The sequence below is a fragment of the Acinonyx jubatus genome, chromosome D1 (genome assembly GCF_027475565.1).
Source record: "Acinonyx jubatus isolate Ajub_Pintada_27869175 chromosome D1, VMU_Ajub_asm_v1.0, whole genome shotgun sequence".
Taxonomy (NCBI): Eukaryota; Metazoa; Chordata; class Mammalia; order Carnivora; family Felidae; genus Acinonyx; species Acinonyx jubatus.
In genome coordinates this window covers 50,510,268-50,537,660 of record NC_069390.1, presented here as the reverse complement: position 1 = coordinate 50,537,660, position 27,393 = coordinate 50,510,268, and the positions used below count along the sequence as shown (strand labels likewise).

Below are 27,393 nucleotides of genomic sequence, written 5' to 3'. Positions count from 1 at the left end.
GGTCTCCCTCTTTCTCTGCCCCTCCCTTGCTCGCGCTCTCAAAAATAAAAAATTCCTTTGGAAACTTGTTTTATCTCTACCCCCCAAGGTATATGTTAGCAATCATCCTTCAAGCATATAGTTCACTGATATACTTGTGAAGGGTCTCATGTCTAAGGTTTTACTAGATAGGAATAAATGACCTTTTCCTAATAATAGCACCTCAAGTTTCTGGAAACCTTGCTTCCAAATTCCTTAGAGACTTGTGCTGTCCCTTGAAGTTATATAGGTATATAATCAGTTATCCATCACAACCCCTGTGCAGCTGTTTCTGCCCACAGGTCCTGTTTTTGTGCTTTAATGGGACCACCTTTTTTGTACTGAAGCCCTCTCAAGAATTCTTTTTTGACCGTTCACTCCCGAAACCCAACATTTTCATATCACCTTATGTTGTCAATACACTTCTTTAAGAGTGAAAGAGAAAAATTGTAAGAAAACCAGGTTAAAAATATTTCTTCTTTCTAGTCTTAGTACAGTTTATTTTAGGTCATCATGTCCTGTTTTGTCTCCTGGCTTGTGTTCTCCTCTGTCCTCCGCACCACTCTCAAACTAGTTCTCTTTAAAAGCAAAACAGAAAACTATATTCAAGTCTTTTCCCTTTTCTTCCACCTCTGATAGTTTACATTCGGCTTTATCTCTTGACCTCCAAACACAGTGTAAACCATTGACAATTAACATTACTTTCAAACGTAATACTGTGTTCAGCTTATCATTTTGTCTCTTTTTTTGCACATAATGTTCCCTCTAATTTTTTCCTCTTCACTCTTCAGTCTTCACTCCTTTATTTTTTGATCATAGATACTCTCCCAGAAGATAAGTTACCTTTAAGAGCAGATTAAAGGGTGGAAATTAGCAGATTCCTTTATAGAAATAGAAGGAAGAAAGACTATGAATTCACATATTGTTAATAATTTTTGTCTTTTAGATGTAATTAGTTGTTTAATTAAACATCCCTCTTTCCTATTTGTCTTCACCTCAGAATCTCCAACACCCAGTACAGTGCCTGCACGATAGTGGGTGTCCAATAAATATTTGTTGAATGAATGAATGAGTAAGTGAATTATGTGAGAGTTGGGCCAAATTCTCCTTATTTAAAAGGCAGCATAATTTGGTTCCTCTTTCCTCTCACTAAAGAACCTAGTGATTTCTTCTCAATTCTTCGTCCCAAGTTTTTCACCACTGGTCCTTTGCATTGGTGATCCTGTCTGTCCACTGTGCTCTTCCACTCTTCAACGCACCTAACTCTGGACCATCCTTTACACTGAGGTTTATTTATTATTGTTTTTTTAAATTTAAATCCAAGGTAACATAGTGTAATAATGATTTCAGGGATATTTAGTGATTCATCATTTACATATAACATCCAGTGCTCATCCCAGCAAGTGCCCTCCTTAATACCCATCACCCATTTAGCCCATACCCCCACCCATCACCCTGTCAGCAACCCTGTTAGTTCTCTGTATTTAAGAGTCTCTTATGGTTTGTCTCCCTCTTTGTTTTTATCTTATTTTTGCTTCTCTTCTCCTATGTTCATCTGTTTTCTTAAATTCCACATATGAGTGAAAACACGTATTTGTCTTTCTCTGCCTGGCTTATTTCACTTAGCATAATACCCTATAGTTCAATCCACGTTGTTGCAAATGGCAAGATTTCATTCTTTCTAATCTCTGAGTAATGTTCCATTGTATATATACACACCACATCTTCTTTATCCATTCATCAGTCGATGGACATTTGGGCTCTTTCCATACTTTGGCTATTGTTGATAGTGCTGCTATAAACATTGGGAAGCATGTGACCCTTTGAAACAGCATACCTGGATCCCTTGGATAAATACCAAGTAGTGAAGTTGCTGGGTTGTAGGGTAGTTCTATTTTTAATTTTTTGAGGAACCTCCATACTGTTTTTCAGTTACACTGCAGTTTAAATATCACTTGTCAGAAAGGTTGGGCACTATAATCGGAAGTACCACTGCTTGCCCCCCTTTTCTAACAAAGCATTGATGTTTCTTTATTTCCTAAGACTTCACAAAAATTTCCTTATTGTGTGTTTTGTCAACACAGTGTAATTTCAGCGAGGGCAGGACCACAGCTCTTTACTGTTCTATTTCCAGCCCACAGCGCGGTGTCTTGGCAATGTGGGCTATGAATGAATGAAAGCAAAAATATCCCACTCCTCCTGAGGACATCTGTATTACTATCCAACTTACTAGCAACCCCGTGAAGTTGGTGATACTGTTATCCTGGGAAAAACCGCAGACTCTCACAACTTGGGAACGCCCTGCTCTTCGGAAACTCCTGAATTTGCATTCTCCCCATTGCGTGGTAGTCCCTGGATTCCAACCCTGGTGGAGAGGAGAGTGCTTCGTTTCCAGTTGGCTTTTGTGAATTACTAAGTTTGGCGAATCTGCCCTCAGGTCCTGGGAGGAAGCCCGGAAGGGAGACGGAGTCGGAAGATTTGTGTGGGGTGTCCGCGGTTGTGGCTAGGTAGGAGGGGGGAAGGCGAGCTCAGCAGGTTGGGGAGGCCAGGGTAGGGTGCACAGGTGCGCGGGGCGCGGGGGCGGGGGGCGCTGAGGTGCTGGCGAGCCTAAGCTTTTGACCCGTCGGGTCGCGGGCCGTTCTGACCAGGCTTGCGGGGAGTGGGAGTCGCGGGTCGGGTAGTCTGCTCCCGAAGCTTGTGTCCCTGAGCCAAGCACCCTCAGATTTCGGCTTGGGGCGCCGTTAGCGGCGTGGACGTGCTTGGTAAGGAGGCGGCTCCAACCCTGGTCTACATAGGCAGAGAAAGCAGGACCCTGGACAGCGCTCAGGCGCCTAAGTGGCTTGCGTTACTTTTTTAGTTCCCAGATCTTTTCAGCTTAGGCAATTTGACCACTCATAATAAAGCTGAGTTCTCAATCTGTGAAGCCACTTTCCTAAAGTTGGGCAGAAATGGATTTCCCAAAATTGGATACCTGCTATCACTCACCAAATGAATTCAACTCAATTCTGACACTATTCACCTGGAGATAGTCTCAGACCCCATGGGTTGAAAGCTCAGTCCTGCATCACTGCCCCACAGCCCTGCTCTTTAAGATACCAGTCACAAGTCCGGATTGTACCTGTGCTTCTGACTCACCAGCTATGAAGCAGGGTTCCCAGGACCCCCTCTTGAGGTTTGACTAATTTGCTAGAGTGTCTCAAAACTGAGGAAAACATTTTACTTACTAGATTACCAGTTTGTTACAAAATCTTCCTGGGTTCAGGAACAACCAGATGGAAGATAAGCTAAGGGCAAGGTATGGGGAAAGGATGCATTGCTTCCACATTCTCCCTGAGCAAGAGTGCCACTCCCCCAGCACTTCCTCCTGTTCACCAGCCTGGGAGCTCTCCAGACCCACTGCTTTTGGTTTTTTGTGGAGGCTTCATTACATGTGTGATGGAGTTCCATCACCTTAGCCAATGAATTAATCAAACTCCAGTCCCTCTCCCCTCCAGAGAGGTTGGGGTTGGGGTAGGCCTGGAAATTCCAGCCCTCTAATCCTTTGGTTGGTTCCCTTGGCAACCAGACTCCATCCTAAAATCCTTTCAAAAGTTATCTCATTAACGGTGTGGTTGAAAGGGGCTTGTTATGAATAACAAGACACTCTTCTTCACCTTTATGGTCCTGAAGCTATTTCAAGAATCTGTGACAAAAGACTAAATATTAAAAGATGGTCCTATTGCTCTTGGTCCTCAGGAAATGCCAAGGGTTTTCGGAGCATGAGCAGGAAACTATGGACCAAGACAAAAATAGATAATAAACCACAACATCACAACTACTGAACTGTATACCTAAAAATGGTTAAGATGGCAAATTTTATGTTAGGTGTATTTTACCACAATAAAAAAAAATTAAAATTTAAGAAAGGCAGTGCCCAAGCTGCAGAGTGGCCAGGAAGCTCCCTCTTCACTGTCAAGGAGCCTGTGGCATAGTATAGAGTTATGAGATCACTCCATGTGTCTGGATGGTTGGACCAAAATTCAGTTCCTGAAAATACTGGAAAGGAATTTAGGGTCTCAGGCCATAGATATTGGTGCTGTTTCCAGAGATACTCCCCTGACCTTCCTCTTAGGAAGGATGGGGATCTCATTCAGTTGACTCTATTTCTACCCTGAGGAAATGGGGACCTTCATGGCAGTTCCTTTGTATTCCAACTCTTCCTCATCAAGGCGTAGCCCTTTGCATAGATGATTATTATTGGAGGAAGGTGATTATTCTTTTTCTCAAAATGTCATCTATATTCCCTGACAGTGGATAGATTTCTTTTTTTCATCTTGGAGCTTCCCTACCCACATCTAGGGTTCCCATCTACGGTTCCCTGGTCCAGTTACTCTCGTGGAGGATACTGTAGCCAGTGAGATACTCCATAGGGAATCCCCTTGCACTCCCTTGCCTGGCCCTCCTTTCTTTAATGTACGCTTCCAGTAAAGGTGGCTTTTGGGCAAACAGGCCTGAGCAAAGGACTGTAGAAAGGGCCCACAATGACCTCTTGGCTGAATACAGACAGGCCCATCAGGCAACCCACCTCAAAAATATCCATAGGCCCTAACTGACCAATGGGCTATTTACAACTAGGCACAGTTACCAAAAGGAGAATTCCATACACCGACATACCTCCCCTCACCTTCCCCCTTTAAAAACCATCCCCACCCACTGCCTCCTTGCACATAGCCTTTCCCCTCCTGTCCTGCCCACCTATCCCTTGCAGTGTGTTCCACACCCACTGCCTCAGGCAGATAGCCTCTTCTCTATTGTTCTGCCTGACGTTCCTCTGCTTTGTATTATGTAAACTTAGGTTTCCTTTGCTCTGCCTCAGGTGAATTCTTCCACCTACCTTGCCACAGGCTTCCACCTGATTGTTGCCCCACATTTGGAGGCCCCCTATCTGATCAAGAGACACCCCATTTAAACACTACACTTCTCTACTAGTATTCACATCTTCATTAACTATTCAGATCTACTACCGTTTGCTGCCAGTAGTTGTAAAAGGAGTGAAAAATAGTATTAGCATTCTTTTTCACGTATACATGGGGGACAGATGTAAACACACAAAATACTCATCTATTTAATATAATGTTGCAGTTTCAGGAATTTTAATTATTAAAATATTTAATTTTTCAGGCATCTGGTCTAACTGAGCTAAGAGAAAATATCATCTCTTGCTTTGAGCCTCTTTTGACGTGTTAATGTAGTTTTGAATTTCCCTCATTATAAAACCCATTTATTTATTTATTTTCACTCCATTTATTCCCAACGTTTTCCACCTTTGGAAGGGACGTTAGGTTCACACACTGTGCAGCTCTAGATTGCAGACAGCAATATTAGTCTAGCACGTACCTCCTCCTCAGTCCACTCCCATTTATTTAGAGTAAGGTTACATAGGTACAGAATTATTGGGTATTTTTTACCATTAGACATAGCTGCATACTGTGCTAATCGTGGTTTTCCCAAATAGGGTAAAGGTATACCCCATCAGATCCTTAGGAATTCTGACATAAGGTTTAAAATTTAGTTACAGGGTCACCTGGGTGGCTCAGTCGGTTAAGTGTCCAGACTCTTGATCTCAGGTCATGATCTTGCAGTTGGTGAGATTGAGCCCTGCATTGGGCTCTGTGCTGACAGTGTGGGACATGCGTGGCAATCAATCAATCAATCTCTCTCTCTTTCCCCCCCTCCCTCTCACTCTGCCTCTCTCTTTCTCTCTCTCAAAATTAATAAAATATTTTTAAAAATAAAATATAATTTCTTAGGAATCATCCTTGCTTCTGGAACTTAGCTGAAGACCTGCTCCTGCACCCATTAAGTAAGAGAAAGAAAGTTGAGGTGATAAGAAGAAGAAAGAAAAAAATTACAGTAATTAGTCATCTTCCCCTGGGAAGATGCATGGTCATTCTACCATCCTTTTCCAATCCTCATCCCCAGATCCACCACACACACACACACACACACACACACACACACACACACACACGAGTATTTAATGAGGACAGTTCCTTAGCCCTCCTTATGTTGAGTGTGAGCACATACTCATGAAGGTGTGTAAGCCAGCCCTTCATGCCTTTATCTCCCTGTATCTGATGACCAATGTTTCAATTGCCCATTCCAATTCTCTGTCAAACTATTCTGAGGAAGATACCCCTCTACTCATTGTTGGACATTATGGGCTGTAAGTATGCTCCTAGGTCTGAAGAAATATGACTTGGTGATCCAAATTGGTGCAATATCTTCTGTTATGGTTCTTTTATAGTATTCTGAACATTTGCATCTACCACTGGATAAGCAAAGTCTACTTCAAAGACAGTATCTAGTCTTATTAAGACCCCTTGGCTACCAGTATCAGTTTCATTTGCCAGTTATGTGCCCCCATGGAATCTGCCATATATCATCTGTAGTCTCTTTTGTTGGCAGACAGAACAGTTGTTCATGGCATTTTGTGCTCCAGAGGTGCAAGAGGACTATGTCTAGATACAGGCTTTATCTGCATTGCTGGAGTCTGCCAATGTCCACTCATTTCATACACACAGGTAGCCTCCTCAAACAAGTACAGGGCTATCTGCTGGTGAATTCCAATCACGTTGTGAACCCGCAAGTTGGTTCTTCTGATTGGCATCAACACATTCTACTTGTAATGCATCTCTCACATTCTCATAGTGATTTCAATAGGGCCATACCTCCTAGGGACATCTCTTTCTTTACCAAAAAACAAAAACAAAAACAAAAAACAAACAAAAAAACCCCTTTTATTTATTAAATAATATCTATGCCCAATGTGGAGCTCAAAATCATGACCCCAAGATCAAGAGTCACATGCTCTACTGACTGAGCCAGCTAGGTACCCCAGGGGCATCTCTTTAATTGGCCAGTTTTCCACTGCTCTTCCGCCTGACCAAATGGCCAGGCCATTGGACGCCACCCCTGAGTCAGTAAAAGCTCAAACCTAGGGGCTTTTATCATTGTTCAGTTCTTCAGTCACTGCTAAGAAAACCGCATATGATTCAGTCTCCCAAGTAGATTTATTTTTACCTTCCTCCAACACAGTTTTTAGCCTTTCAAATAAGATGCTGTCTGTTCACCTTGGAATTGCTATCCATTAACCAAGCAGCTTTTTGTTGGTCAATCGGGAAACTGTTTATAGGACACTATCTGTAGAATAAAATCTGGGAGCTCCTCATGTGGTCCCAAAGTCAGTCCAAGGGGAAAAGTCTAGTTGCTTGCTTGTGAATCCACTGGGTAACTTTCTGCATTCTTCTGGTAGCATATTCCTGTACAAACCATCTCCATTTTATTATGGAACACTTCTGGGCACTGCTCTCCCCATTGGCATGTTTCTCTGACCAAACCCAAGATATCACTGATATTTCAGGTTTTAAGGTCATTATTTTTTATTTAAAATTTTTAAATTATGGTTAAATACACATAACATGAAGTTTAGCATCATAACCATTTTTAAGTGTACAGTTTAGTAGTAGTAAGTATATTTACATTGTGCAAAACCAGTCCCTGGAACTTTTCCATCTTGCAAAATGGAAGTTCTATATCAATTACACAACAGCTCATTTCTCCTCCCTCCAACTCCTAGCAGCCACTGCTCTACTTTCTCTTCCTATGAACTTGACCACTCTAGATACCCCATACAAGTGGAACCATCATTCAGTATCTGTCTTTTTGTGACTGGCATGTTTCACTTGGCATAATGTCCTCAAGGTTTATCCATGTTGTAGCAGGTGTCAGGATTTCTTTCCTTTTTCAGGTTAATGTTAAATTGTATGTAAATGCTACATTTTGTTTATCCATTCATCTGCGCATTCATCTGAAGCAACTTGAGTTGTTTCCATCTCTTGGCTATTGTGAATAATGTTGCTGTGAACATGGGTTTATAAATATCTGAGACCCTGTTTTCAAGTCTTTGGATATATACCCAGATATATGTATACACCCAGAGATTGCTGGATCGTATGGTAATCCTACTTTGATTTTTTGGAAGAAACACCATACTGTTTCCCATAGTGGCAGCACCATTTTACACTCCTACCAGCAATATACAAGCATTTCAGTTTTTCTGCATCCTTGCCAACATCTGTTATTTTGTGGGGTTTTGTTTGTTTTGGTTCTTTGATAGTAACCATCCTAATGGGTGTGAGGTGATGTGATTATATATAACCTTCAGTCATAGAGGCAATTCAATTAATGTCCAATAGCAAGCTAGTAACTGCCTCTCAAATGGAAATTCTCTATCCCAAAATCTCAGTAGTCATTACTGTGGGGCATTCATAGGCTTTTGCCATAACCCCAGTTTACACACCACACAGGTCTCTCATACAGAGAATTCTCCCACACCAGCACTCCAGTTTTTATTTTACACTGTGTGGGTTTGGGCAGTCTTATTTGTCCTCATTTAGCATGTCTAACTAATATTCCTTGAAGGGTGGATTGGCATGCCTTGTATTTTACAATACTAGGTAGGGGAAATATCCCCCTACCAGACACAATATCCATCCATTTAATACATTCAGCTGAAAGAGACACAAAGACCCAATCACTCTTTGTAAAAATTCCAGTTTTCACCCAAACTTCCATTTCAACTCTATCAACCCTTAACATTTCTTTATTCTTTCATTCTGATTACAGCTCCTGTTAGGGATGCACCAGTGGGTTTTGATACCCTAGTGCATGAGGTTCCCTTGTCTATGAGTCCCAGAAACTACTCCACTCCTGACCATTTATCCACTCATAAGACTTTGTGCTCCCAGCACGTGTCCAGCTCAGGGACCTAGGCCATTTGTCAATCTTTATCTTAATTGATCTGGATGACCGTTAATTCAGGAGATTTCAATTCAGTTTCTCATTGTAATCTTTACTTTCAGGCTTTTAAAATGCTTCTAAACTGGGGGTAAATAGAGCAGATTTATTTGAGGCTCTTTGATGTTGAAGGACTAGCAGGAGGTCTACACAGCCTTGGATAGTGCTGCATTAAGACTTTTGTTAACCTTATCAATGTCCATTCTATTTATGTCACTTCTTAATAACCATGGGACAAGTCCCCTAACTCTCCTTTCTGTCTTTCTCCATTTTATTGCTAGTATTTTTTTTTTTTAGCACCTACAAGACCCATGAGAGGAAGCTGAGATTACAAATTCTATGAGGCTTTTCAGACTGCCCCTCTATTTTGTAACATGAGATGCCTATGCAAAAGGGCCCCCTAACCACAACATTTACCATAACCTGGGTAACCAGCATATTCAGTGGGTGAGTATCTTGATTATCCTAAAGCCAGTCCCACATGGCTTACATGTGAAGCATATCAGATGCTTCATGTAGGGTGTTCCACTTAGCATTTATGGGGGGAGCTGAACTGTCCTGCTTCTCAGACTTTACAATATTAACCAATCCACCAGGCTGGCTGTTTTCTTGAGAATAACTTGGTATGTTTCACCATTATGTATAGCCGTCTGTGATTGTTCAGTAGTGAGCTGTGGGTCCTGTATCAGTCCAAACATGTGCTTCCGCTCTGCAGCATTCAAAACCAAAGGTACCACCCTAAATTAGTCACTCTGTGAACTAGGAAGTCCCATGCAGCACAAAGGACTTGTCCAAACACTGTGCTAAGAGACTCGATGTAAGTCTAGCTTAGTTTCCACCTGTGTTGGGACATGTCTTTAAAGGTGACCCCAGCCCCCATGCTGAGTCTTTGTCTAAGAAAGCACAATGTTCCCACACTGCAAAATGTATATTGTCCCAACCCACATTTCCAAACCATTTTCAGTAATTTTCCACAACCCTCTTCTGTAATTTTTCCATTCCCCCATAGCCCATTAGTCCCACATTTTTTACTTCTCTATCACCCCTTTTTGTTCCCTCTCTTCTCCCTTTAAAAACGTCTCCTTTGAGTTGGAGCTGAGCTCAGTTTATACAGTTTAAGTTATAGTTAAGTCTGTCTTGTCATCTTTAACAACTGTCTGGTGCTGTTTCTGACCCTTCTATGATGTCCCTACTCAGACCTGAATCGGAGCCACCAAAGGACCCTGGGACAGGACAACTGGACTGACTTAGCAAGCATCGAGGTATTTTGTCTCCAGTCTGGTTGCTTGTTTAGGTATCTGGTGAGTCTCGACTCCTGATCCAGTGCTCTGGAAGCACAGTGAAGAAAGATTTTGATTGTTAACATTCTGGGTATACCCTTGAGGTTGAGATAAAGCCCCAGGACTCTTTGTAACATACCATTAGTTAAGGGTACGGGAAGTTGTCAGTTCACTGAGCACCCTTCCCCTCCAACCCCTGCAGACTTTATGCTTTGCAGCTATGGCCCTAGTACTGTTTACTTTCTTTCTCCCTGACAAAACTTTCCCAAAGACAGTATTGAATTGTAGTAGCCTCTTTGGGCTCCTGGGACATCACCAAAGTAGTTTGAGAGGAGCCCTGGAACAAAAGGAAACAAAAATTTCAGACACACGATGGTCCCTTACTTTGTCTGGAAAGAAAGATTTAAAAAACATCTCCAGCCTCTCACTCTTCCCTGGTGTGTGTGTGTGTGTGTGTGTGTGTGTGTGTGTGTGTGTGTGTGAGCGTGTAGAGGGGAGCTCAAAGTTCTAACCCTGTAATCACAGGGTTGGTTCCTTAGGCTACCAGTTCCCATCCTGAAACTATCTAGGACCCCCAGTAGGAGTAACCTTACTAGCATAAATTCAGGTGTGGTCAAAAGGGGCTTTGATGAATAACAAAATCTATCCTTCAGGAAATCCCAAAGGTTTTAGGAGCTCTGTGCCAGGAAGTGGGGACAAAAACCAAATGTATATGTACATGTATGTATATGGGTATATATATTATTCCTCAGGTGGTGATAATTTGTATGAAGGTAGTAGAGGTGCAGAAGTAGTTAAGTGAGTGCAGTCTGGATGTATTTTGGGACTGGGGACTGATTGGATAGGGGGGCAATGTTGGGAGAACTGGAGGAAACAAGAATCACCCCCACCCCAACAAGCCCCTATCCATCAACAGGAAAATGAAAAAATAAATTGTGGTATAGTCATATAGTGAGTACTAGAAAATCAAAAAGAGCAGACCACTGGTGCATGCAATACATGGATGAATCACAGAAATAACATACTGAGTGAAATAAGCCAGATACATAACAGTTTATTTTATATGACTCCATTTATATAAAGTTTAAGGGAAGGCAAAACTAAGTTATGGTTGATATAAGTCACCATAAGTTATGGTTACCTCTGGGAGGAAGGTACTGTTTTGAAAGGGACATGAGGGAACTATTTGGGGTGACGGAAATGCTATAGATCTTGATATGGGTCATGGTTACATGGATATGTGCATATGTAAAAATCGGGCAGTAAATTTAAGATTCTATAAATAAACTTACAAGTTAGCCCTAAATAAAAACATTTAGGTAAACATTTAAAGAATAGAAATAGAAGGCAAAGCTTCCGTATTAGTAGAGGAAAAAGAGGAATAAAGAAAATTCATTTGGTACAAGAGAATGCAAGAAGGATGGGAAAAAAAGGCAAGAAGGGCATTGTTACCGTCACACAGTAAGCTGACAGAAAGAGATATGAAAAACACTGAGCTATGTAAGTATTAGACAAAAGAGATTAAAATAAAAATGTTACGGATTTTGAGGATCAATTACATAATAAAGGCAGTTATCAGAAATACATAGCAATTCTCAATTTTTATATATCCAACAATATAATCTTAAGTTACATGAAGCAAAAATGTGCATAAAAATAAAGAGAAATGGACAAATCCATAATTATGGGAAAGGTAAAAACCATTCTCGGTGATTGACAATTCTATCAAATAAAAATAGGATAAGGTAGATTTAAACAGCACAATATAAAGAAAGAATTCTACCCCACTATTTAGAGAATATAGACTTTCTTCTCAGGCATATATAGAACATTACACAGAAAGGCAGACACACACATACACACACACACACACACACACTCACTTACTGACAGCAGGTCACAAAACAATTCTCAACAAAAACAAAAGAAATCATACAAAACATGTTAAGAAATAATAACTCCCAAAATCTGTGTTTTTGAAAGTTTGAAAACATCTTTATAATTCATGAATCAAGAAAGAAATGAAAATGAGAAAATGGTAGGAACTGAACAACTGAAAATACCATGTATAACAGCTCAGGACATACTGTTAAGTAATATAGAGAGAAGTAGTTTTAAACTTAAATACAGCAATTAGAGGAAACTTTTTTTTAATGTTTATTTATTTTTGAGAGAGAGAGACCGAGCACAAACCGGGAAGGGTCAGAGAGGGAGGGAGACATAGAATCGAAAGCAGGCTCCAGGCTCTGAACAGCACAGAGCCCAATGCGGGTCTCGAACTTGTGAACCAGAAATGTAAAATTTCTAAGTAAAGTATGCGCAAACAAAAGTAAATGTATTTAAAAATAAATACATCCCAAACAGGTAGACTTAACTTACAAATACAATAATGATTTAATAAAATCTGTAACTGCAACTTATCACATGAACTGATGTGATGCATTTAACTTCCATTTGTGCATATTAAAAAAATCTTAAAACCTTAAGAACATCCCCATAAAGTCAGAAAAATCATAAAAATGCCTGCTTTCACAACCTCTTTCAATACTGTGTAGCTACTGCAGTAGTAAACACATATGTGCACATGTATATGTACACATATGTACACATATTACATACACAAACATTGACATCTCATGACTATTCAGTTAACTTTTGATAAAGCAGCCTTTGAAAAATCTAAAGTATTTTTGTAAAAAGCCCCCAAACATACTATAGTTTTTTTTAGAAAGTGGTTTTAGGTGTCAAATCTCAAGCAAAGCTATGTTCACCAAGTTACTCCATTCAGAGAATATCATATGGAACAAACTTGAATGGTGTACTTTTCTTTGAACCCAAATGTTCTGTTTCACTGAGATGTACCTCCTCTTGAGAGGAAGAGGCAAAGGCTTCAGTTTGTTATTCTTGCTAAGGTGCTACTCTGATGAATGTCCAAGAGCTCTCATGTTTTCTCTTTATTTTTCCTAAAGGTGGCTTTCTGTGAAATACCTTTTTATTAAAGGGCAGTACTACATAAAACTCTGAGCCCTCTGAAGGCTGACAAATTGAAGAAAATGGTGCAGAAGGGAAAAATTATGCATCCAAAGAATGACTCACTTTTTCCTATTCCCACAACCAATCCCCCACTATCAAGTCTTCTCATCCCCATTGACGAGTGAAAAAATTCTTGTTCTTAATACCTTTCAGGTACCAACTGCATTTTTCGACGTTTATTTCATTTTTCAGTTGGATTTTTTTTTTCGTTTGAAAATGGTTTGGGTAAATTGGATTAGAATGCACTGTAATTCCTGTCATTAAGACCCATAAGGAATGAATACACACACACACACATACATGTATACACACACACACACACACACACACACACACATTTAACGGCTTTTCATTTTGCAGCTGAGCTTTCAGGGGTGAATTAAAAGCTGTAAGCCAGGGGCAGGTTATGAAGCCAAAGTTTAAAGGCTGGAAGTAAAGTCACAAAGCTTGCCTGCCCTTCCCGACGGCGACCCCGGGCCACCAGCCAATCACGACTAGAAAGAGTCCTGCCTGGCTGCGCACCCAGACCCAAAGGCATACACCCCAGCGTTCCACGGGCGCAGCCGGGACGCCGACCGCGTTTACGCGACGACGCTCCACCCGACCGGTAGGAGCCGCCATCAGCTAGCGGTTCCCGGGCCACAACGGGCGTTGACCCTTGCCTTACCCCTCCACCGAGTCCACCACTGACCGACATGGTTGAGGCGGATCGCCCCGGGAAGCTCTTCATTGGCGGGCTCAACCCCGAAACCGACGAGAAAGGCCTCGAGGCCGCGTTTGGCAAGTATGGCCGCATCAGTGAGGTGCTCTTGATGAAAGATCGAGAAACCAGCAAGTCCAGGGGCTTCGCGTTCGTCACCTTCGAAAGCCCGGCCGACGCCAAGGCTGCCTCCAGAGATATGAACGGCAAGACCCTGGATGGTAAAGCCATCAAGGTGGCCCAGGCCACCAAGCCGGCGTTTGAGAGCGGCCGGCGGGGCGCGCCGCCGCCGTCCCGCAGCCGTGGTCGCTCGAGGGGCCTGCGCGGGACCCGCGGGGGCGGCGTTGGCCCGCGGCGACCCCCATCCCGGGGCGGGCCGGCGGACGACAGCAGCTACGCGGGGGATTTCGACCCACGGTCCTCCAGGGCCCCGCTGCCCATGAAGCGTGGGCCGCCGCCACGCAGGGCCGGGCCGCCCCCCAAGAGGGCCGCGCCGTCGGGCCTGGCTCGCAGCAGCGGCGGTGGAATGCGCGGGCGGGCCGCGGCCGCACGGGGGCGAGACGGCTATGCAGGCCCACCGCGCCGGGAGCCGCCACCCCCGCGCCGGGACCCCTACCTGAGTCCCCGGGAGGAGGGCTGCTCGCCCAGAGACAACTACTCGAGCCGAGGCTACCCTAGCGCCCGCGACCCCCGCGAGTTTGCTCCCTCGCCTCGAGAGTACACCTACCGCGATTACGGCCACTCCAATGCCCGGGATAACTGTCCGTCGAGAGGGTATGGCGACCGAGACGGCTACGGGGGGCGCGACCGCGACTTCTCGGACCATCCGAGCGGAGGCTCCTACCGAGACCTATTCGAGAGCTACGGGGACCCGCTCAGCGCCGCCGCGATGCGGGGGCCTCCGCTGGCGTACGGCGGGGGAGGCCGCTACGACGAGTACCGGGGCTGCTCGCCCGACGCCTATGGCGGCGGCCGCGACAGTTACGGCGGCGGCCGTAGCGACCGCTACTCGAGGGGCCGCGACCGCGTAGGCAGAGCCGACCGCGGGCTCTCCCCGTCCTTGGAAAGGGGGTGCCCTCCCCCGCGCGATTCTTACAGCCGCTCTGGCCGCAGGGTCCCCAGGGGCGGAGGCCGCCTGGGAAGCCGCTCGGAGAGAGGGGGAGCCCGGAGCAGATACTAAGTACCAACAGACTTGGGAGTTGAAAATTCCGTTTTCAAAGAAACTAACGAAAAGAAGAGTCAGTTGTATGCTAACTACCCAAGGATTAGTACAAGGAAGAGTTGTTTTTACCTTTTAAAAAATTTTAAAATTTCCTGTTCACTTCCTCTCCATATTTTTTGTGCTTTTTGGGAGGAAAAAGTTAAAACTCGTTTAATTGCGTTTTGGAATTGTTAACGTTTCTTTCAACAAGCTCATGTTAAAAGTATGACTTGAACCTGCGTACTAGTCTTCTTATATTTCCAAGTAAAAATTCTTCTAAAGGCTTCCTCTCTTCTAAGTTTTCCTGATAAGTGAGACAGTCTCTGCCCACCAAAAATGGAAAAATGGATCAGTCTGTTAATTCAAAGCAACAAGATTTGGGGGGGGGGCGGGGAATGGAAGGGCACTGGTATATGCTACTCTTAAGATTTCAGGGTATTTTTCAGACTGAGACTCAGTGTTCCCAGTATTTAAAAAAAATGACCAGCAACAACAACAAAAATCATTTAGATGCCTATTTGAAAAAAGCTCTGTTCACTCTTAAGTCTAAAAAAAGCAAGTGGATAATGCTGGGCATATGTTGTCTTTTTGCCTTTACTTTGAGAATCTGCAGAATCTCCTGTTCCCTTGCTCCCCCAAATACTATTCATATATGTTGAACAAGGATGGAATACTAAATTACAGAGTTGGCCAACCAACCACAGAGCTGCAGAAATCCCAGACAAACATCAATTAATCGCATTTATTTTCACCACCAACAAATTATTAAGAAACAAGTAGAAAATACACCAATGGTGAATTTGGGGATCATAATGGCTTCTGTACCTAACTCCACGCTACTTGCCCTTGGCTCTAGAGCCAGCTAGCTGGCTCCTATGGAGAGAATTAGTCTTCTGCCCTTGGGGGTGGAGGAACCAAATGTGAAGCAGCATCAGAACTCAGAAGCTCAGAGAATTCTTGAGAGAGCTTGGCATTTCAACGTCTGAGGAACTCATCCTGGTGTGAGGGACCTGGGGATGGGTTGAGTGTTCTGTACTGTTAAGCTGGGGAGAAGGGCTTGAACAGATAAAGATCAGAGAGGCTTCCCCCAGGGTGCCTCAGGAGGGATATAACAGTCTGCACTTTCTACCCCAACCTCAGGGCAAGAAACACCTTTTTCCAGTCAGCACCTGTGGAATTTCCCTGTTTATCTGAGAGAGAGGTAATTGCACAGTCAAGGAGCTCTAGTTGCCAGAGAAAGAAGGATCAGGTTAAAATAGTAGGACTCATGTTCTGCGTAGTAATTGCTGGAGGAAACAGATGAGCACCTGCACAGCAAAAAAGTACTTAAAGAGATCTGAATGTAACACACTCACATACACAACTCCAAAAACATGACTTTTTGACAAAATAATAAAGTAGGTGAATTATAGGAAAGGCTGCATTACTGGCCCAGAAGATCAAATGCAAGAAATAGCTTAAAAAAAAAAAAAAAAGTCCAGAATCACTCAGGCAAAATGTGTAATACCTTTATGGAAAACTTATTAACGTTTATTGAAGGACCTATAAAAAGACTAAATAAATGGAGGTTTGTATCATGTCATGGTTGGGAACACTTTTTATCATAACTATTCTTAACCTCACCAAATTAATTTGGAAAATCAGTACAACTTCAAGTGAAGTTACAACATGATTTTTCCACACAGCTCCCTTCTCTTTCCCAGTAATACCCATTTATTTGTGTGATCTACGATGGAATACTGAATAAAAGATTTGGCTAACCAGCCACAAAACTAAAAAAAAAAGAAAAAAAAAGAAAATGACTTGATTTACCACAAATTTTTAAGAAACAGGTAAGAAAAAGACACTAATGGGAGGTTTATCTAAAGCTTCATATGGTGGAATAAAGAGCAAGAAGAGCCAAAGTGATTCTGAAAAAAACAATAATTAGAAAGGACTCACCTTACCAGATAATCAAAACTTGTTATAAAGCTATAGTAACTTAAGCTGTGTGATATCAATAGACAAGGATAGACAGACCAACAGAGCCAAGACAGTGAGCCCATAAATAGGCCCACTTGCATATGAAAACATGATATATGACAGAGGTAGCTTTAAAAGTCATTGATGAAAGGATGGACTTTTTTTTTTGTTTGTTTTTAATGGCTATCTCTCTGTAAAAAGATAAAACGAGATCCCCTAACCGAGCATACACAAAAAATACATTCTAGATGGTTTGAAGATATAAACCTGGAGAGGAAATTTTTAAAAAATATTTAGAAGAAAATAAAGAAAAACTGTATCATCCTGGGGCAGAGAACTTTTGACATAAACACAAACCTCGAAGGAAATCATGTTGCTAGAATTTTCCATATTATTAAGATATTTTTTAATGATAGGACATTTAATAAAGTGAAATGTAAAACCATAAATTCGAAGAATGTATTTGCATTGAAATAATCCCAAGAGTGCTTAGAAACCATTAAGAAAGAAAACACCAAGGGAAAAATAAGGGGCCAAAAGGACTGATACCTTTCTGATAGAGGTAGAAATTGACATAATCACTTTGGAAATAATTTTGGCAATGCCTAGTAAAGATGGAGGGTGCATACCTTACGACTCGGAAAGTCCAAGGAGAGGACCTAGAGAAACTCGCACGTGTACACCAGAAGTTACCCACAAGATCACTGCCCTCTGAATGTTAAAAGAGTAGAAACAGCCTACCTGGAGTGGATTAACTGAGACTTATTATAATAAAGTTCAATGTGGAAGCTAATGTGAATCAACCAGATCCACGTGTATCAACATAGGTAAATATCAAAGTATTTGTTGGGTGGAAAGGCAAGTTGCATAAATACAAGTGTAATGAAAAAACCTATGATTGGAGTGATACATGAAAAGTCAGGAAGTTCAGTGTGAGGAAAGGAAGGTGGGATGGATGAGGAGTGGGCCTTAGCCGAATATGCATTGTTTTTTTTTTTTTTAACAGGTGGACTTTAAGCAAAAATGACAATGTTGACATCTTAAATTTCTGTGGTGTGTACATTAGCATATCTTTGATATTCCATAATTTTGATATATATATATATATATATATATAAATATAAGTAAATACAAACTTTAATATGAAAAATAGAGCTTAGCACAGCACCAGCATGTAATGACTACTCAAAAATGTTAACTATTGTCCTGAACCTGCCTTTCAGTTGCAACAGTCTTGACAATGACTCTCCCTCTTGACTTTGTTTATGGGTGATGCCTTATTCTGTTTGACTCTTTGTAGAAGCTCCTGTCCCAGACTGGGCTCATAGCTAGCTCACCATAACCTCAGGGGTAGAATTTGCATATCTGAGAACCAGATCTTAGAGGAGAGTGTAGTTTTCCCCTTTGACATTCTTTCTGAAGTATAATAACAATGAAAACCTTTTTCCAATTAACAAAATGCCAATTTCTGAAGCCTAATCTCCTGAATATTAAAACTATTAATAGCTTTTTAAAAAGTGATGTAAACATTTGGAAATAAAGACTCCTGCAGAGCTTAGATGAGTTCAAGACAGCATACAGAGGCTATGGATTTCTCATGTATGTGTGCAATAGAGCAGCCCCAATTCTTCTTTACTGGAAATTACTGTATAAAGCTATTTTTGTAGGAAAGTATATAAGAGATCTAGCAATTGAAAACTCTTGCTTGTAATTTCTTTCATGATGATGAGCGAGGGAGAGCAAACCAGGTGTTTCACAGGACTTGCCCACTGGATATAATTTAAAGAATGTGCATCTCCTAGCCAAAACCTTTGTGTTCTGTATCTTGTGCTTGACTCAGCCTACTCCTGAGACCCTATCTCCACATTCCTTCTGTCCAAAATAGGGTTCCAGGAGGATCGAAAGTGTCCATGTGGCAACCAACAACATCACTGAGTGTTCCCCACCAGGTGAGGCCTGAACATCTTCCATCTCTGCAGCCTGAATCCTGTTTTGGGTCCCGGGACTCTCCTAGAGTGCTGGAGGCAGACCTCCTTTCTAAAGCACAGTAGCTCCCTTTCTTCCCTTGCCTCAGGCCAAGTAAAATAGGGAAGAATTTTCTGCTTGTATTCCTTCTACCTGGGGCCTCTAATATGTCTCAGCCATTAGATTATGTGAGGTTCATGCTGCTACCCTTTTAGACTTTATATTAAAAAAGGTGATGTGATTTTCCTTCTCTTGCATAGCAATTTCCTTTGTGGGGACAGTTACTCTGTTCTTGACTCTTTTGAGCATATTTAATAACTCACCAAGCAGAATCAGATTGTGTGAACCCAATGGTAGTCGGTATTCCTTTCAGAATTCATGTATTGTTTGTGGTGACATAGTTTCTGAATATAATTTCTCTTATAGTATAGCACATCTAACAACTCTTTAAAAATTATTCTGAGTATAAATATTTTGAGGGTAACATGTAATATGGGTATCAAGTGCAAAAAATAAACTATAGCAACTACAGAGCATTGAGGAGTGTGGAATGCACTACTGATCAGATTTACTAAAGTGCTTAAGGAGAATGAGCAAATCTGAGGATGTATTATGAAATTTTTAGGGACAGCGTTAGGAAAAAATAGCGAAGCTTCCCTGTAATGTTTGGATGCTGCTCATTATAGTCGAAGGGTAATCTTTTGGTTGTATAAAAGAGTCTTCATTCTGTTTTTACTTATGTGGCTTGGGCAGTTTTATTACAAGTTTTGACCTTCAGTTTTTTTCATGTGCGAATGGTGATGATATCTCATAACAATTGTGAAAGTTTAAAATAAGATAATGCATGTAAAGCCTGCAGCACAGTGACTGGAATTGCAGTGGGTTCACTAAACAGTTGTACAGGGCACTGTGCAAATAGCAGTAGCTCAGACTTTCCTTTGGTATTTATCCTTTCCATTGACCAGTAAAATTGCTTATGTACTAGAAGTCTCCAGAAAGTTCAACTTGAGAGTTTTGTTGTATTTATATTCACGGTGTTCTCACCCAGCTTGAAATCTTGGAGAGATATTTGGCTCTTCACAGCCCCCACTCTGCCTCTGCCTTCTATATTTCTTGACAGCTAGGGTGAGCCAAAACTTCTGCCAGCAGACTTTGTGTCCCATTCCTAACCAGTCAGAAGTGAGGCAGATAGATGTTATCAAGACCTTTTTTCCTTCAAATCTAGCAGGGTTTAGAATTCTTACTCTCTGGCTTAATTGGCGTAGACTTCATTGTACCTTATAAGTAAAATAGCCAGTACAGTGCCAGGATTTTAAAAAGCTTGGCTATTGTTGTTATTTACAATTGACCCAGGGCCCAGTGTACCTCAGGAAATCCCTGAGTTGTAGTAAAGTGAGTGATCTGGATTAAGTAACATGCAATCTGGTAGACCTGAATCCAAATCCTGTATCCATCACTTACTAACTGTGATCTTGGTCAGGCTACTTTATAACTCCCTGCTTTGCTCCCCTTACCTATGAAACTGCAGAAGACAGAGGTAGTAGAAAATAAATGGTACTATAATATAATGGCTGTGAAGGCATTACTCCGCATAACCGCTCTTCTGAGATGTTGGGAAAATGGGGCCAAAGTCTTGCAATTGAAGCTGAATGACATAGTAAACTAGTAGCAGGATTTGCTACATCAGCATTCATGATTGGGAAAGGATTAGTCCTATATTTGTTTATTTGGGGAGGGGGGTGGAGAGAGAGAGGGAGAGGGAGAGAGAGAGAGAGAGGGAATGAATGAATCAATCAATCCCAAGCAGGCTCCACGATCAGTTCAGAGCCCCACATGGGGCTTGATCCCATGACTGTGAGATCATGACCTGAACTGAAATCAAGAGTCAGATGTTCAACCAACCGAGCCACCAGGATTAGCCCTTTTCTAACACCATAGCTGTAGGGGCTACTATGGTCCAAGCTGTGCAGCTGACCATGATTGATTACCTTGAAAACTAGGTCTTAACCAGTTTCCACTGATACTTCACATAAGGCCAATCTCTTTCTGGGAGGCCAATCTGCTGGGGATTTGTTTGGGATAAATTAATCCTCATCTTTTAGCTAAGCAATGTAGACACTGTGGTGAACAAAAGTAGACATCATTATTCCTCCAAGGGATTAATGTTCAAAAGAGATAGACTTTGGTTAAAAAAAGGCAAAATTTTAACTGTGATAAGCATTATGAAAGAGCTGCCTAGTGCTGTGAGATACTATAGTATAGTAACAAAGGTCTGGTGTAGTACGGGATGTTGGAGAATGCATCCTTAAGGAAGTGATGATTGAATTCAGATGTGAAGGATGAGTGAAATCTACATCACTAGGAAAATTAAATGAGACAATATATTAAAGCATGTAGCACATAGGAAGTTCTCATTAAATAGAGGCTGTGGTTTTCTTGTTGCTATTCTTTTTTGACATCAAGATATTTTTTGCTGGAAGTTTGAGCTATATCGATAAGGGTGAAGGAACACAGATAAATCACTAACATATTAATTTAAGAAGGCGTACCTTGAGGCTGATAACCAAGAGAGCACAAAAGGGGAATGCCAAGTGAATCAACAAAGGCAGAAAATAGATCAGTTTGAGGTCAAAGTAATAAGAAAACATTAACAGGGAAAATGTAGAAACTGGGAAACAGGCATGGACTGTTGGGATTAATGAGGTGGAATGAACTGCATTTGTAGTGTCAACCTTTTGAAGTCTGAGTCACCTTCCTGGAGAAAGTCACTCATCTTAAAGGTGTCAGGGCTGTTTGAATCTGAGATGAACCAGATCCTGTCTTTATCCTTAAGACACTCACAGTATAGTGTGGTTGGCAGATTGTTCTGCATCAAATTACCTACAGTGCAAATCAGAGAGAGATTAAGTGCTATGAGATAGGTGTGGGCAATGTACTAAGGGAGAAAAGGAATTCTGATTACAGGAAGGCTTTCCAGAGGATGTGAATTTCTAGGTTGTACCTGAAACAGAGAAGCTCCTACTCAATGTGTGTATATTGTACATTTTAGAGAAAACTTGATCCATTTTTTTCTACTTATATTTAACTTTAGGATTGTTCTCATCTTTGCTGGTTTTATTTCCGTCTCTGATAATTTACATCTACTTTATTCTATTGCCAATTGAAACTTCTGAAGACAGGAGTGGTGATGTGAGCTGCACTTGACTGTTATATCCCTGGCATCTGAAGGATGGACCACAGAGAAAGTTTGGAGGCAGAGGGCCATCCTGTACATGATAAGGCTTACATTTTTAATATTTAAAATTGCCCTCGTGGATTAAAAAATTATGTAGAGAAAGTGTTTCCAGACTCTGAACAGAGGTTAACCATGAAAACAGTCCACAAGATGGCACCAAAAGCTTAAGGATTGTGGCTTTATGGTTCCCATTCTCATACCTGCCACCTAGAACTTGACCTCCAGGGCCACAACTGTGCGGCTGAGTGATGCTTGTACCTTCCTTCTGGGTGTAATGAAATTAAATGGGGGCAACTGGAAATCTTCACTGAATCAGATACTGAGCATTGGGTACATTTGGAAAGACCAGAAATATATTCAAGTGTATACAAGTATTCAAACTGGTAGGGAAAGACAAATAATAATGCAGTGAGTAATGCTGATTTAATTGGCTAAGTACTTTGGGGAAAAAAATGTGCGTGCGCACACACACACACACACACACACTTTTATGCTCCAAAATAAGTTCCAGGTAGATTAACTTTTTTTAGGTAAGGTTTTTCTCTAAAAAAAAAATTATCTCCAGTTTTATTGAGATATAATTGACACATATCACTGTATAAGTTTAAAGTGTACAGTGTGTTTTGACTTACATGTTGTGAAATGCTCACTGAAGTTTGGTTAGCATCCATCATCTTATCTGGATAAAATAAAAAGCAAAGCAGTTTTTTCCTTGGTGATGAGAACTCTTAGAATGTCCCCTCTTAGCAACTTTCCTGTAGGTCATACAGTGGTGTTGGCTCTGGTCATCATGTCATACTTTACATCCCTAGTGCTTACTTGTAACTGGAAATTTATACCTTTTGACCACTTTCCTTCAATTTCCCCTCCTCTCATCCCCCACCTTTGGTAACCACAAATCTAATATCTTTTTCTACAGGTTTAAAATAATTTTAATTGTGGTAAAATACACATACAAGTTACCATCTGAACCATTTTTAAGTGTAAAGCTCAGTGGCATGAAGTGCATTCACACTCTTGTGCTGCCATCCCTGCCACCCATCCACAGAACTCCTTTCATCTTATAAAATGGTAAAAGATAAGCTTAGAAGATATAAGTGTGCAGCTCCTCTCTCTCTCTCTCTCCATATATATATATATATGTGTGTGTGTGTGTGTATATACATATGTGTGTGTGTGTGTGTGTATATATATATATATATATATACATATATATACATATATATATATATATATATGACCTTGAGTTGGGGAAGATAAGTTCAACAGCAGACGTATCAAAAGTTACATATTGATACATTTAATTGCATAAAGATTAAAACTGTTCCCATATAAATAAACCTCAAAATTTATTGATTTGTCATATATATTTATTCTGTTAGCAGAATTCATCTTCATGTGGTTAGAGGGCTATAAGACTGAGGTTTCTTGCTGTCAGCCAGGTGCTGCTCTCAGCAACTAGAGGCTACTACCCTCCAGTTCCTTGCCATGTGACCCTCTCGCAGGCCCTTTCAGAACATGGCAGCTTATATCTTCAAAGCCTGCAACAGAGAGTCTCTCCAGTCTGCTAATGTAGGCTCTTGTATAACAATAGAACAGAACATTAATCTTATATAACATCTGCATAGGATCTCCAGAATCACAGTGGTGGCATCTTACCACCTTTGCCATGTAATGTGACCTAATCAAGGGAGTCCCCCCCCCGCCCCCCCGCCACATGTGTGTTTATCCCAAGGAGAAAACATGAAATATGAGTCTGTTTTTTTTTTAAATTTTTTTTAACGTTTATTTATTTTTGAGACAGAGACAGAGCATGAATGGGGGAGGGGCAGAGAGAGAGGGAGACACAGAATCGGAAGCAGGCTCCAGGCTCCGAGCCATCAGCCCAGAGCCGGACACGGGGCTTGAACTCACGGACCACGAGATCGTGACCTGAGTCGAAGTCGGATGCTTAACCGACTGAGCCACCTAGGCGCCCCATGAAATATGAGTTTTAAGAAGATATTAAAAAATTGAATAAGAATAGAGGTTTTGTGGGGCTTTAAGTAATGTATAGATTACAATTTTATTTTTAACAAATTTAAAGTTTAAATTCATATTAGAACTTACTGCTCTAAAGAAACCATACAGTTGGGGGGGGGAGCTGGGTGGCTCAGTCATTTAAATGTCTAACTCTTGATTTTAGCTCAGGTCATGATCTCATGGTTTGTGGGTTCGAGCCCCACATTGGGCTCTGCACTGATAGCGCAGAGCCTGCTTAGAGCCTGCTTGAGATCCTGTCTCTCCCTCTCTCTGCCCCTCCTCTGCTTCTGCTCTCTTTCTCTCAAAATAAATAAACTTAAAAAAAAAAAGAAACCATACAGTTAAAGAAAAGAGGGTTATATATTTAGGATAAATATCAGAATATTATTGGAAATTATGCAATCATTTAATCTGTTTAGCCTAACATTTTTCAAATTCAAAAGTAAGAAATGGAGAGATGTGAAGATAATGTTGACCTACATGATCTCTAAGTTTTCTTGTTGGTTCTAATGATAGTAACACAAATAAATATTTTTGAGTGATTCCTCTGAACAGGCGCTGGGAGAATTTACCTCATTTATTCTTCACAGCTCTAGGAAGTAGATGCCTTTTTTTTTTTAAATATGAAACTTACTGTCAAATTGGTTTCCATACAACACCCAGTGCTCATCCCAACAGGTGCCCTCCTCAATACCCATCACTCACCCTCCCCTGCCTCCCACCCCCCATGAACCCTCAGTCTGTTCTCAGTTTTTAAGAGTCTCTTATTTTTTGGCTCCCTCCCTCTCTAACCTCTTTTTTCTTTTTTTCTTCCCCTCCCCCATGGACTTCTGTTAAGTTTCTCAGGATCCACATAAGAGTAAAAACATATGGTATCTGTCTTTCTCTGTATGACTTATTTCACTTAGCATCACACTCTCCAGTTCCATCCACGTTGCTACAAAAGGCCATATTTCATTCTTTCTCATTGCCACGTAGTATTCCATTTTGTATATAAACCACAATTTCTAGCACTTTCAACGATAGGTAGCTTTTTTAATATCCATATTACAGATGAGAAGACTGAGGCCTAGAAGTGGTTCAGTTCTCAGCTTGAAGTTGTAGGAAAAATTATTAAATGGGGAATATTCTTTTCCTATTTAATAGGCATTCATATTTCACAATTATAGAAAACATTTAATCAGAAGAAATATATTAAAAATTAGCATGTAGGTTGCTTAATAGAGATAAAGCTTCACCAATCCCTGGTTTCACCCAACGTGTTCATATCTTTTTATAACTCACACTTCACACTTCCTCCAAGGACAAGATGATAAGGATAGAGCAGGAACACATCTTGGGTGGCTGCTGTGGCTCTCTGCTGGCTACTGCCTATTCTTATCATTAATTTCTCTACAATTAACATCTTATCCCTCAATCATGACCGCTGTTTTGAACTAAGAAATCTCACAATGAATCTTGAATTGTAATTTATAATGTATGTTTTTAAAAATCCTGTAGTGATTTTTGGTATCAAATCCGGAGAAGCTCAACTTTGTCAGAATCTCGGGACACACACTACCTTCATATTGACCACTTTGTGCTGGCAGTTGTCTGGATGTAATTTGAAATAACTCCTTTCAGTGTTCGATTCTCTATCATGTTTAAGTTCAATCGTATTCTCACCTGGATCTTCCAGTTACCTCACAGGCAGCAACTCATTGACTCCTGTCTGGTTGGAGATTGTAAACTCACAGATGTCCTCATTTGCCCATTATATTGTGATACCATCTGCTTTTATTTTTCCAGTAACATTGAGATACATAATAAGATTCTATACCTAGACTTGAATTTGTGCTGGAGAACTCAATCATTACAACATGCTTATTTTCACTTGTTTTTATTTCATTATTGGGGCCACATGTAGCAGTGTATGGGTTTTAGCCTTTGTTTTAATCTGGACATTTAATTGTTATAAGCCTTTTTATCCAGACCTCATTCTGGTTTGGGGCGAGATTCTAAACTTTCTAAAGTTGATACTGTGATGGGTGTTTCTACCAAAATTAGAGACCTGGAAAAATGAACCATTTGTATATTTAATTAGGGAGAAATGTTCCTGGGGTAGTAATCAGTCTGGGCATTTAGATAAGCTGGACATACAATTCCACTTTTCAGATGCTCAGTGGTTTCCAAGAAACTGTCCAACCCACTGGTGAGGAATGAAGGGGCACAGAGCATGTTAAAAGGAACCTCCTCATGGCTTGCTATTGTCCTCAGCTTTCTATTCATTCATTTAGTAAAGATTAATTCAACACTTGCTACTGGCTGAACATGGTTCTGAAAGGTGGGAATGCAGATAGGTGACACAATTATGGTCTCTTCCTTTCAATATTTATCTTTCAGTCCAGTGGGGAAGAAAACACAAACTAGCAATTTCAACCCAACTCCTGTGTAAGAGTACAAATGAAAACATTTCACATCAGGAGGAGAAAACAGACTTTTGCTTTAGAACAAAAGGAAAACTGAAGACCAGAAATGAAGCTAAATAAAAGGCTGAAGTGAAGTAGGGTCTGGATAAAACTATTGTTTGTTTCCTCTTTTATGTCAAGTGAAGTATTTTTGACACTAGAACTCCAAAAACACGTAACAATAGTGAATTGAAAAATTGCTTTCTAGAAGCTTTGAGGAAACATCATTACTCTGATATAAGGAAATCATAAATATTATGGACATTTTGATATACCAAAATAGCAAACTAAGAAGATTAGTTTTTGCCAAATGGATTTTATGGCCTCAATAACAACACTGCTTCATTTATTTTCATTATTTCCAGTAGAGTAAATACTTCACATGTAACTAATATATTTGGATTAACTCCTTTGAGCTTCCTTTTTTTCCGTGAAGGATTAGCAACAAAGCTAGATTTATGAACCTTGGGGGAGGGGTGTACCCTCTTGAACTGCTCATCTGATTTTATACATGTTTCTAAACAACCATGTTCACAAGCCTCAAATGGTGCCCAGGAGAGTTGAAATTAACCAGGCCTCAGCTCCTTAAGGATGTGAGCGCAGGCTAACCTGGACAACTACATAATTAGGGGTTGCCATGGAGTAGTACTCAGTCTAGGGCTGATCCACTGCTGTGGCAAAAAACCCCCGCT

At 41.1% G+C, this 27,393-nt stretch overlaps 2 protein-coding genes across 2 annotated transcripts in view; both read left to right on the top strand.

Annotated features, from left to right (window-relative positions):
- Positions 1-27,393, top strand: part of NLRP14 (NLR family pyrin domain containing 14) — a 283,814-nt gene that overhangs the window by 56,087 nt on the left and 200,334 nt on the right. The window lies entirely within an intron of this gene.
- Positions 13,526-15,305, top strand: RBMXL2 (RBMX like 2). Its single transcript, XM_027073246.2, has one exon. The coding sequence runs from the start codon at positions 13,865-13,867 to the stop codon at positions 15,047-15,049; it is 1,185 nt and encodes a 394-aa protein (XP_026929047.1). The 5' UTR covers positions 13,526-13,864; the 3' UTR covers positions 15,050-15,305.